The following is a 13,675-nucleotide window of genomic DNA, read 5'->3' as shown; positions in this document are numbered from 1 at the left end:
AGGATCCTATTCTCGCGGCCAGGATCGCAATACGCAGCCAAAGCAAAGCGGGTCGCTCCCGCCTCTGCTCCCGTGACCCCACCTGTCAGATCCGCCGCCCACACAGACTACCTGGGGAGTATATATTTTCAAATGGGCCGCCCGGCCCTAGCCCGATTTGGCCCGGCACTATCAGGCCCGATAAATTCTTCGTGCCGGGCCGTGTCGGGCGTCGTGCCTCACTGATGGTCCAAACCCGGCACTAAGGCCCCTTTTTCGTGCCGGGCCGGCCCGATGGCACGACTGGCCCATCATGTTGTGGCCGGCCCGGCGTGGGGGTGCGGCGGCGGAACAGGCAGGTTGGCGCGGTGGAGCCGTGGAGGCGGCCGTGCACCCCCCCCCCCCCCCCCCCCCCCCCGCTTGAAGGAGGGAGGGAGGGAGGAGCGGCGGCCGGCGTAGGAGGGGTCGAGGGGGTGGGACGGCCGCGGCGTCCGGCTCTCGGCGAGAAGGCGGCGGTGGCGGCCGGCACGGCTCCGCCTCACCGCGCGCGTCCAGGGAGGGGGGCGTCCCGGCGAGAAGGCGGCGGCGGCCGGCACGGGCGCGTTCATGGAGGGGCGGCGGCCGGCGCAGGCGCGTGGGCCAAGGGTGGGCGCGGGGCGACCTGCGCCGCTGAGGAGAAGGGGCGGGTGTCGGGTGGGCGGGCGGCTGGAGAGAGCGAGGGAGTGGAGGAGAATGAGAGAGGATAAGACTAGAGTTTCTCTTTTAATGGGAAATGGGTTGGTAGATGATGGTAGTAGATGTTTTTTACCAGGCCGCCATCGGGCCGGCCCAAAATCGTGCCATGCTTCGGGCCGGCACTATGGGTCGGGGTGGCGGCCCAAGCACTAACGACCCATCGGGCCGGGCCAGCTCGTGGCCCGATCAGTCATGCCTAGGGCCGGGCTAGGGCCGTGCTTTACAGGGCCATGCCTCGGGCCGCCCATTGGGCCCGGGCCATTTGGAAATCTATGCTGACGAGCAGAGCAGAGGCCACAGCAAATCCCCACCCCGTCCATTGACTCCTGACCGGCGCCGCGCCGCCTGCCCGCCATGGCAGCAGATCCGCCGGCGAGCGCGCTGATGGAGGAGGTCCTCCTGTGGTTCCCGCCCGCGGACCATCAGAGGCATCACCAATGTTCAGTTTCAGTTTCAGTCCCATCGATGTTCAGAATTCAGAGCTTGTGTATGCATGTTCTTATCAGAGATGAACAACGGGAGGTAGAGGTACTCCATGCGGGAGATGAACACCTTTTCTTTCCATGCTCTTGTTATCTTACAGCATATACACACTCGCAGTTGCTACAATGTTCAGTATCGAGCATATTTTGGTGGATTGGAATCAAGTGCAGGTGCTTGGCAATCTCAAGGCGGTTACCAGAGGATTTCGTGGAAACAAGTGCTGGTGCTCCAATGCTGTACCGTAGAGCGGGAGCATCAGTCAAGTAGTTTTTTTTTCTCTGTTCCTTTCTTTTTATAAGTATTAGAAGATGCATGGGAGAAAGGGAAAGAGGAATGGTTATGTTGCTAGTAAATGGTTTTGGTGCATTGTTACCCTGTATACGTACAGTTCCTGAGCATTAGGCTTGAAGAGGAAAAGAAGAACGAGTAGTATGCAGAGATTGATAGAATGTTTGGAAGGACAAGAGTTATCGTAGTTGAGACATGTATTTTGATCCTTGAACTTTGTAATAAAGCTGGTAACCCCAGCAAACAATATTTTGCTTTCAGTAAAACAGGGCCAAAATGCAGTATTTGGTCTAAAAAAACATGCAGAGACTGACCAGGCAGTGCAACTGCAGAGATAAAACTTGAGGCGATGATCAGATGAATTGAATTCAGACGAGACGGACGAGATGTTCCTGAGTTTGAGACGTCCGCTTGCAGGGCTCGTTTGTCTGCGGAAATTACCTCTTGGTTTGGGCGTGCGATCTGCATCAAGTAGCTGATTACACACTGATCGGCCCGATGAGATTCTGAACATTGTGTTCCTGTTGACGCGAGCCGGGGTGGCTGGGGCATTTTCTGAAGAATAGGCGAGCGTACGTTGCCTAGTTCCTCTTCCTCCAGCACGCAGTAAACTGTTAGCTAGCCCCATCCACACGGAGTAAACTCTCATCGATAGCCTGCGCAAATGAACCTTCACTTTGCCGGGGAACGTTGCAGTAGTGTGCAGAGATGCCATTATATTGCAGACAGACACAGGCGCACGGACCGTGCCAGGCAAGCTCGAGCAGAACATGGCGGCGCCGGGCAGGGACGTGGCGTAGGCACGCCGCCACCGTTGGCGCGGCGAGGCCGTCGAAGCGGCGGCGTTTAACCCAGAGGGCAACAGGGTGGAGGCCCAAGGCGGCGAGGCGGCGCCGTGGCAGCGCCACGGCCCTGCGCTGCGCGTGTGCCTGCCATTCCGCGGCGAGTAAGTAGGCGCGCGGCGGCAGCCGAAGGAGACACTCGAGCACACGGCGGCGCCGTCGAGGAAACGTGGAATACGACCACCGGCGGGAGCTTGGCGCGTGTACGCGACGCCGGGACATCCATCGACGCCGGGCGCGGCGGCGACGGAGAGCGGGGCGTGCGAGCTGGACGGCACCCGGGGTGGACGGTAAATGGAACACCGTCCACCCTGGACGGTATTTGATTTACCGACCGGCCTCTAGGCTAGCTTAACCGTCGGATCCTATTCCGATGCCCGTGATCTCGCGAGAGACCAGAGTCAAAATGGATCGCCCTCTCTCCCTGCTTCCATGGACCTACCTGTCAGATCCGCCGTCCCCCACAACACCTAGTTGCCCGACGCACGAGATCGCCGTCGCGCCGGGGACATCGTCTTCCTCCGCGTCCCGCCGGAAGGCAACGCGCGGCACTCGCGTGCAAGCGTTGGGCGCGGCGCTCGCGTGCACGCGTTGGGCGCGCCTCTTCGCCGACCGCGGCTTCCGCCACCGGCACCGCGAGCTCCAGCAGGTGGCCCCCATGCCGGGGCTCCTCGCCGACCTCATGCACCCACACTGGCGTCATCACTCTGTTCATCCCCACGTGCATGCGGCGCTTTCTGCCCGGCCCGAGACGACGGATCCGGCCACAGCCGGGTTCCGGCAAGCGACGTGCGCGCACTCTGGAAGAAATCATCACTTTGCCGTTGAGCAAATGATCTCAGGAAGAAATCATCACTTTGCCGTCGACCAAATGATCTCAGGAAGAAATAATCACTTTGCCGTTGAACATTGCAGCATAGGGGCGGCGTGATCCTCCGCGTGTTGTTGTTGTGTAGAGATGCATTGCAGATAGACAGCCGCACCGACCTTGCCTGGCAAGCTCGAGCAGCGTTCGGCAGCAGAGGCGCGGCGCGCCGTCACCATTGACTCGGCGAGGCCGTCGAACCCTCTGCGGTTAGCTCGGAGGAGAAAAGGATGGAGGTCCACGCCGCCGCGCCTGCGCGGCGCCGGCGAGTGGGTGCCATGGTGCCGGCACCGGAAGGAGGCAGTCGGGCAGACGGGCACGGCGCGACGCCGTCGAGGAAACATGGAAGAGGACCTCCGGCGGAAGCATGGCGCATGTACATGGCGACGTGATCTCTGAGGACGCTAGGCACGGCGGCGGCGGCGAGCGGCTGGAAGCCTGGAATCCCGGGGTGCGGCTGAGTCCACGACGGACGCGTCGGCGTGGTGGAGGGAAAAATCAGCGGCGACGAAGTTCGATTCATGCGCGGGCACGCCGGGCGGCCGGTGGCGCACTGGCGGCATGCCGGTGTCGGGCCGCTAAGGCAGCACCGCGGGATCACGACCTCGACAAGGGGGCTGGTGAGGCCGTTCACTCGGGTGTATCCTAGCCGTCGGTCGCCGATTCAACGACCCTCGGCAACCCAGGGGCCGGACGGTAATTCGGATATCGTCCACCCAAAGGTTGCAGTATGCGGCGGCAAGGCCACCCGCCGGCGAGCAGAGAGCCGGCGAGCGAGGCCACAAACAGTGCACCTCTCTAGAGCAGAACCTGCGAGCGCCGGCGAGGCATCCGCCGCCGCCTGCGTGGACACCAAGCACCGCCGCCTGCGAGTCTGCCCCGTTGCGCGTGCGCAGTGCGCCAGGCGCGCCTGACGGTGGCCGGGCGCCATGGCGATCCGTCTACTCAGAGTAGCGCGCCGCATGCGGGTCCACGTCGGAAGTGCGGCAAATCGACTGGGGGGTGTTGCCTGGGCTGGGCTCGCTGTTGGTGTCCGGTTTCCTGGAAGAACGCAGTCCAGAGCTTCAGGTTGGGCGGCACGCTGCTCTCTTGCTCTCCTCTGCTTCTGGGAACCAGGGTCAGGGGAGACGATGCGTTTCAAACCCCAGTTAACAGAACTAAAGAAGTAGCATGTGCAATGGTAATAGTAAAAATCTGTTATCGAAATTTTGATGGGAAGAAATATGAAAGCTTCTCATCAGATATAGATTATTCAGATGTGATGTAACTCTGAATATTTGCACGGCTCGTGTACGCGACGCTGCGGTCTCCGACGGCGCCGACCGCAGCGGCGGCGGCGAGCAGGGCACGCGCTGTGGGCAGCCGGGGCGGACGGTAAATGGAACACCGTCCGGCCCGACGGTATTTCATTTACCGTCCGGCCTCTAAACAATTTGGACCGTAGGATTCTATTCTCGCGGCCAGGATCTCGCAAGACGCAGTCAAAGCAAAGCGGGTTGCTCCTGCATCTGCTGTCATGACCCCACCTGTCAGATCTGCCGCCCCCACAGACCACCTAGCAAGCAGAGCAGAGGCCGCAGCAAATCCCCACCCCCGTCCGTTGACTCCTCAACGGCGCCGCCCCACCATGGCAGCAGATCCGCCGCCACCGCCCCGCCACAGCTTTGACCTCAAGTCCGGGCCGGCCACCAAGTTCCCCATCACCATTGAATTCTACTCTACGACATCGTTCCCTACGTGAGCTTCTACTTGTCACTTGACTTATCCAGCAGCTGGTGCCTACCTCTTGGTTTGGCCGTGCGATCTGCATCAAGTTGCTGATTCCACTCTGATCGGGCCGACAACGGAAGCTGAGCGCGCCGGCAAGGCACCTGCCGGCCGCCGGCCGCCGGCCGCCGACGCCTGCGTTGCTCACCTTTGCCTGCCGCATTGCGCACGCGTCGTGTCGCTCCGATCCGCGGTGCGCCAAGTGCCAGGCGCCACGCACCCTGCCGGTGGCCGGCCGCCACGGCGTTCCGCTGCACGGTGCGGCCGCGTCCACGTCGGATGTGACGCTGTGGTGGAGGGGGAAGACCGAGGTGCGGTGGCTGCTCTGGTAGCTGGTGTCATTGTTTCCTGGAAGAAGGGGAAGCGGTGCGTATCCTTACTGCCATGACAATGAGATGCGACTCACTCCAGAGCTTGAGGTTGGGCGGCATGGTGCTTTCTTGCTCTCCTCTGCTTCGGGTTCAGGGTCAAGGGAGACATTGCCATTCATGTGTACCAAACCTCAGTTAACAGATTGTTTTCAACAAAAAAAAACCTCAGTTAACAGAACACAGATGTAAAATCATGCTATTTCAGTTTACATGGACACGCCTCTGTCTGTGAGATTGTGCGAGGATAATAGTAAAAATCTGCTATCAAAATTTTGAAGCACAGAAATTATCAAAGCTTCTCAATCAGACATAGATTATCAAAACTCTGAATATTTCCCTCAGGAAATTCAGGAAAAAAAAGGATCCCCTACTGTATACCACACCTTTTCTTTCTGTGCCCTGTTTTTGTCCTACAACAAATGAATGAACTAGGCGATTTTGAGAGGCAACTCTACGAAATGTAACACTGGAATCGACCGCATTTTTATGTCACCTCGATATCAACTTCAGAGAACTGCTTTGGTTGATGAAGTGGTGGTGTCCACAAAAATGGCATTACAAATGCCTAGCCGAATTCAGAGTCTGCAAACAGTCCATCAACGATCAAACAGTCGTGTTCTGTGGCCTTTAACAGTGAACAATAAACCAGTTAGAACATTTCCCACTCCTACATTAGTACATATAAACGTTCTGAATGTCTGAATAAATGATGTGCAGTAAGTCTCAATGCATCGATTCAGGACTAATCACTGAGGGACTGCACAATCACGAACACAATCACGACCCTTCAAAATTAAAATCTTTCATATGATCTTCTTAATTTCTGAATTCATATGATCTCCGCCAATGAAATTATTGAGCAAAGACAAGCCCATGAAGAAACTGACAATAATGAAATTTTATAATGCCCTCTTCGATTTTAGTAGCTCATCGTTCGAACATGGATAGAATGTTTATCCCATGCCTAGACTTCTGCAAACAAGTAAATACATTTTGCATTTGAAGTATATTGAAAATCATGTAGTAGTACCCATTCATATAATCAGCTATTGGGAGACAAATATCAACATATCAAGCACACATTGAAAATCCTCCAAAGAGTGGGCGTCACACTAGCATTCCTAATGTACAACATACTTCTTATTTATGACCAACATTACACAAATATTGGACATGTGTTTGAGAAAAAAGAATTGGACATGTAACTCTACAACCATGATGCTGTTAACTTTGCTCCGATTACCCCTGTATTTCAACACTTATTTTGAAACATACTATGATGCTTTGGTGTATTGTCCTCAATTATGAAACAGTAACTCCAAATCTATGTTACATGATTTAGAATTTCAGGTATTGCTGCGGTGCTACTAACTTTCCTTTTCTTCTGCAGCCAGTCCTTCAATGCACTTATTAGTTGAATGGGCACATGTGCACGCCATAAGTCGAAGAAGTGAGAGATCATACATTTTTCACTTATAAGCTCCTTTTCCAGTCCATGCAACAGCTTTCTTTTCCTTGGCCCCCCAAAACATTTCTTTGTGCTCATGCTTGCCTTCTCAACCTGAATAAGTGCAGAGCTATGTTTAGTCTTCCAAATCATTTTGTAAACTGTTGCTTCAGTATTCTGGTAGAAGTAATCAATTGCCTTTGCAATCATGATCTCTTCTAGTTGTTCCAAGGTAACATCTACATGCAAGCAATGTTGATCCTCGCCGACTATCACCACTACTTCAGAACTTCTATTTGCAGGCAGCATGTCTTTCGGAGAGCGGTGGGGTGCAAACTGAATCCCGGCTTTTAGGTATGGAGAATCTTGCAGAGAAATTATGTTTTCAGATAGCATGGTCTTTTGTTTGTTGGGCACTGACAATGAGACATGACAGAGCAAATTCACATCAAGTACTGGTTCCAGAAATAACTCTGATAGTCCTACCATCTGTAGGCTGCTAATAACCTCATGCCGAACATGCTCCTTGCAACATAATTGGTTTGGGCGAAGCCATTGAGACCCAAGCATTTTAAAATGAAGCCGCTCTTTCGGGTAGGAATAAACAGATGGCATCCATGACAGATCTTGAGTAAGTAGTTGAATAAGTTCGTTCCTAATATTTTCAACTGTACACTTGAGATGAGGGGCAAACAACTGCAAGTACCGAATTGCGATCCCAACTATGTCTGTACATTCTGAAAGTTGTACTGTTATTCTAAAGTAGATATTACCTTCTGGTGTACCATCATTCTGGATAAGTGTCAGGACAACCTCCATTCCAAACATTTCAGTGATGAAAGGCACCAATGAAAATTGAAATGAAGGATACTCAATTCCTCGAACGATTTTATGGTGTAGTTCCTTTCCTGCAAAAAGGTTCTTGACAAGGGAGTGAAAGGGCATGTGACACTGTGGTGTGCCACCAAACTTTATGAATCTCAGAAACTCACTAGCACCATCAGCATACCACTCAAACCTTTGAGTAATGGAACTGCTCAACTCGTTACTATTGCTGCTAAGGACAGAGGAAACAAACGACTTGGTAGCATGCACAATCCGTTTAGCAATGGAGGAATTCCTTACCTCCTGTTCCATCCGTTCATCTTCTTGGATTCTAAGCTTGCATTTGTGCAGCGTTTCATCACATTCTTGAGCAGCACGCTTCAGCTTCCTACGCCAACGCAACAAGGAGGCATCATTGATTTGCCACTTTTCCGATGTCTCAAGAGCAGCCTCAAGCTTGATGTGTGCCATCTCTAGCCTCTCCAAGTTTCTGACCACATTTGATTCCTCTTTCTCCTCATATTTTTGAACAAGACCAGATAGAACTTGGCTAACTGTCTCTTGGACAACAGCAGAAGTGACAATCTCTGCCATTAGAGTTCAAGCAGCGTTCCTTCCCTGTTCAGAAAATATAACATATAAAAATATATGAGAGATGAGATGTATGAACTTAAGATAACAAGCAAGTTTTAGCTTAGCAGCTGCAAGAGCCTACCTTTACTTGAATGACATGGAGGAGGTAGACAGCTATTCTAGAGAGTAAACTTGCTTACTGCAAGGGAAGATGAGAACTTCAAGAGAAAAAATTAAAGTGATGGCCACATTAGATGGCTTCAATAGTGAGGGGTTTGGCTTTGGTCTCTCCAAGGGGTATCCTTTATAGTCATTAAGTCCGCCTTAAGTCAATGATGAGAGTTTCCACTTCATTACAGGTTTGAATACATTAGTCCAACAACGCCAACATGCATTATGTGGAAAAAAGACGAAGAGGTGAGTTAAGTCATGTGAAAATGGAGGTGTTAGTGTGGTAATTAACTATCAATGAAAGGGAAAAAAGGAAAGCGGTGGTATGAAACACACAGTTTGAAAATATTTTTTTTGAAGAAAAGTTTGAAAATATTTCATCTATGCAGTAGTGGACAAGGAACTTGGATTAGTCTTGAATGCTTATCACTGGCAATTTCTAATAGAATGAAGCCAATATACAAGTCATGGTCAATTTATTAGTATGACTGATGTCAAATTGACTCACTAGATTTTTCCATGTCGTGTAATTTGGTTCGACGGGCACCAAACATAGAAAACGCACAAAATGGAATCAGAGAACAAGTGATGTGCTACATTTTTCTAATGGAGAACATTATAGTACGTACTACCTCTATTCCAAATTGTAGTTCGTTTGACTTTTAACCCTAAGTTTGACCACTCGTCTTATTCAAAAAATGTATGCAAACATTGCCAATTTTAAATCATTCTTGAAGATCTTGTATTGATAAATCAACCCACAACAAAAGAAGTGATATTTTGCATAAATTTTTGAATAAGATAAGTGGTCAAATTTGGGTCAAAAAAGTCAAATGACCTACGATTTGAAATGGAGGGAGTACTTCAGTAATAACTGAATTCAGATGTGAAGAAATATAAAAGCTTCTCATCAGATATATATTATTCAGATGTGATGTAACTCTGAATATTTGCCTCAGCAAATTCAGAAAGAAAAAAAATTGCCCCTATTGCATGCCACACCTTTTTCTTTCTATGCCATATTTTTATCTTACAGCAAATGAATGAACTAGGGGATTTTGAGAGGCTACTCCACAAAATGTAGCACTGGAAACAACCGCATTTTGATGTCGCCTCAGATGAACTTCAGAGAAGTGCGTGCATTGGTTGATGAAATGGTGGAGTCCACAAAAATGGCATTGTAAATGGCTAGCCGAGTTCAGAGTCTGCAAACAGTCCAACCATTGATTGTTCTGTGGCCTTTGACAATGAACAATCAACTGGTTAGAACATTTTCTACTCCAACATTAGTACTTGTAAACGTTCTCAATGTCTGAATAAATGATGTGCAATAAGTCTCAATGCGTCTGTTCAGGACCAATTATCTTTGAAAAAATCTCTATTAGGAACCTGCAAAATCTGAATGCATTAAGTTACCCAAGGGACATTATGTTACGTAGTCAATATTTTCGTGGGGAATTACATGAAGAGTGGTTGGATACCTGATGAAGACCGGAGAGTGAAATAAAATAAAGCTCTGAATATCTCTCCTTGTCTATGTCTATGCATCATCAGAGCTCATCTTGTCTGACACTCGAGGCATGTCAAATCGTCAACGCTTGGTCGACAGGGAAATCCACTAATAGGAAAACCACACCCAATACAAAAAAAGGCGGAGAGAATTTTAATAGATTCACTTTGAGCTTCTGGTATAGAAGCCGTACATGTTCTTGGTCTGGAACATATATTCAGATAAATTCAATAACTTCAGCTTTCTTTATGAAAGTTTCCAATATAGTCAGATACAGATAATAATAGCTCATGTGTTGACGACCAAAATTGGCAGTAGTCTAGACCAACCGGTCTGACCGGTCTGAGATACTGTAGCTGGTCCGGCAGGGCCGACCGGTCTGACCGGTGGGCCTAACCGATCCAAGTGGAATCCGAGTACAACTAAGATTGTTAATAGATTTAAATCTTGTAATAGGATTTCTTGCGGGATAAGTCCACCCCACCCTATAAATATAAAAGGTCACGACCGATTAGGGTATCCAATCGATCAAATACAAAAACTTTTATGTTTTTACTTTTTCTTTGCCCTAGCTTTTCCCCATCTACTATATGTTGTTCCTCCTTCGTCTTTACATTGATTGAGGGCGTTCTAGGTGGTCTGCCGACCCTAGAACAACCTTGCGTGCGCCTGCCCCGACAGGTCCTTCCCGGTTGACGTTCGTTGGTTCGCCGCCAGCCTGCCCAGCGACAACCGGTCTGACCGGTATACCCAAGGTTTTTTTATCCGACCGTTTCCACCGAACCGCCGGCCACCGGTTCCGGTTAACCGGACCGGTTACCGGTTCTTACCGGCCAAATTCAAAATTAAATTCAAACGCTCACATTGTAACGGCTAGGACCGGTTAGCCGGCCGGTTTGTTGGTAAAACTGGACCGGTTTCACCGGTTACCGGCCTTTGAACAAAATAAACCGATAATTTTAAATTGGTTCCGTGGTGTGAAATAAAAGGAAATTTTGGTATGAACTATGCACATATTAATGTAAAATACCACACCAAAGTAACAATTTATAATTATGCAGAGATATACAATATTAATACGCGTGCATACAAATACCATAGTCATAATCGTGCATACAAATACAGTAGTCACTGATACACATTAATAATAGTTCAACGTAAGAATGGGAAGACCCCCATTCTGGATGCCATTTGGTATTCGGCGATGGACATCACATTCAAACCTCGCACTCTAAGCAGTTCAGCCTTGTAGTCTTGCCAAGATTGCCCTGTCCACACCGATGTTGTCTCCCATTCCTGAACTAACATAGTGTAAAAATGGGGGTCTTCCCATTCGTACACCCATCTTGTCTGTGGCTGTATGCTGATGTCAGGTATGGGATAGTGAAAAGAGTGCCTGGAATCGCTATAGGAGGAAGAAGAGTACTGTGGAGTATCGTTGTCCGTCGGTCCAACCGTTCTCCTCAACGATTCCGGTGCTCCATGATCGGGGTCCTGAGTAGCATGTGTGAACTGAGTCTCCCCTGCAATTAACCATATATAATAATTAGTACTCATAATCAGAAACAGGTGTGCATATATAGGTGCAATGTATACTTGTGAAACGAATGGGAATACTACCACTACCACCACCACCACCACCACCACCACCACCACCACCAGCATCAGCACCGTCACTACCGTCACCATCACCAGCGAAGCTGCTATCCCCAGTCTCTTGATACGATGGATTACGCTCACCATCGCCATCATCAGTGGACGTGTCGCTGTTCACTGATTTTGCTGTTGCTTTTCCTTTTTGTTTTTGACGCTTCGAGTCACCCTTCGTATGGCCCCTCTGGAATTTCCTCTTCCCTAGGTGAGTGTCACCCACATGTCTACGTGCCCAATCGCTGATGCAAGCATCCCCCATAGTGTCACGTAGATCTGAGAGGTTTATTTGATCCCTGACAATATGAGACGGGAGAGGGACGTCTCCGTCATCATCATCCTCGTCCAGAACTGGAGCGCGGTTAGATCGACCATATTCCATCCATTCCCGCACCGGATTATTCTCATCATAAAATGAAAGATGGGCCAGCTGGTCGATAAAATCACCTTCTTCACGTATCGGTGGGCCGGAGACCTCCTCTAGTCGCAGACGAAGGTTGTAGTTGACATAGACCAGCTTGTTAAGTTTCTTGTGCAACAATCGATTGCGAACTTTTGTATGCAGCAAGGCAAAAGTACTCCAGTTGCGCTCGCATCCACTGGACGAACAACATTGTGAAACAAGCCGCATGGCAAGGTACTGCAGCTTTGGAGTGCTTGATCCGAACATCATCCACCAGGACGCTGTATGTGCAACCAAGTATGTAAGCAATATATTCAAATATAGAGAAAACAACAATATCTTACGGACTAACTCTTACATGGGGATGTCTTTGGATCCATCGCCATTCTCATTGCCATTTCACTGCCAAACTCGCCAACCTTCTGCCGAAACACCTCAAGCTCCTGCAATGCCTGCACGGCGCTCTGGACATCCGTCATGTGCTCAAATGTATCCTTGAGTCCACGGAACATTTCTTGAGTTGGTTCCATCGTGTATGAATACCTCGGATTTAGGACAGCAGCTGCAAAATATAAATCACTTCAAATAAGCATAAGTTTCATAGAGTTCCAAAATAGATGACTCGTATAGTCTTACCTGGACCCACATACGTGCCTATGAAAAGGTCACGCATCCTATCGTCCAAAACCTTAAGATACTCGTCCCGAGTGGAAACATTATTTCCAAAGAAAGACTGCAGCTCCTGTCTCGTATTCTGGTACGCCATCACGACTTCGCACATGTTGGGCCGCTTGTCCTTATCAGCGAAGCGAAGGAACTTGTATATTGCTTGAACTGTGTCGATGACATATTTCAATCCTTCCCACCACTCCAAATTTGAAAACCTGGAATGAGTAAATCGACCATCTTCGGTATCTGCCCATTTGCTTTGTAAAAACTCAGTAGATGCCATCCACTGCATGAAACGATCACGTTTCCGATAGATGCTCTCTAAGAACATGTAATTGGTTCCAAATCGAGTGGCATTCCACTTGACCAACTCACCACCGATTGCGTTCCTCATCATTGTATTCAACTGACCATGATTGTGTAACCAATTAGAAATTCGCTTGCATTGCTTGATCGTACCAGAATGTTCGGGCCTTCGAGCTATATCCTTCAACATCAAATTGATGGTGTGTGCTAGACAAGGTGTCCAAAGAATGTGTTCATACACCTCTCCTAGTGCCTTGCAAGCTTTCTTGTAATTCGAGCCATTATCGGTGACTATATGCACGACATTCTCCGGTCCAATCTCGTCCACCACCTTTCGAATCTCCTGTCAAAATAGGTAGAATCTTTAGTAAGTTTCAAAATATACTCAAAGTGAATGGGACATGTTTAGGGCCTACCCTAAGCAAATATGTGCTATCTTGAGTTCTTCCACTCGCATCAATAGACTTGTGGAACCACATGACTCCATTGCAGTATATCAAAAAGTTGATGACACTCATCCTCGTCGGCCCAGTCCATGAATCACACATCAACGTGACGCCAAATAAGGGCCAGTCTTTCCAAAACTTTACGTACCTCGTCTTCAAGTCTTGCTCGTTCTGATCAAGGTACTTGCCATCAATATCCCGTCCAGTTGGTGATGCGATACCTTCACCTGCAAACATATGAAAATCATGAGATACAGAAATGTAAGCTCATAGGTGTCATACGAATGAAAGAAAACATACCCCATCTCTGTGTCTCCCTGACCGCGCTGACAAAGTAAGGATTGT

At 49.4% G+C, this 13,675-nt stretch overlaps 1 protein-coding gene across 1 annotated transcript; it reads right to left on the bottom strand.

The window, feature by feature from the left end:
• Positions 1 to 5,895: 5,895 nt before the first annotated feature.
• Positions 5,896 to 12,675, bottom strand: LOC120659339. The gene is made up of 5 exons (XM_039937440.1): positions 12,546 to 12,675; positions 12,268 to 12,471; positions 11,597 to 12,190; positions 7,903 to 8,189; positions 5,896 to 5,955 (listed from the first exon to the last, which is right to left on the bottom strand). The coding sequence occupies exons 1-5, from the start codon at positions 12,673 to 12,675 to the stop codon at positions 5,896 to 5,898; spliced, it is 1,275 nt and encodes a 424-aa protein (XP_039793374.1).
• Between the last annotated feature and the right edge of the window lie 1,000 nt (positions 12,676 to 13,675).

Source organism: Panicum virgatum, chromosome 2K (genome assembly GCF_016808335.1).
Source record: "Panicum virgatum strain AP13 chromosome 2K, P.virgatum_v5, whole genome shotgun sequence".
NCBI lineage: Eukaryota > Viridiplantae > Streptophyta > Magnoliopsida > Poales > Poaceae > Panicum > Panicum virgatum.
The sequence above is the reverse complement of the archived record's forward strand: the minus strand, read 5'-3'. Positions and strand labels throughout refer to the sequence as shown.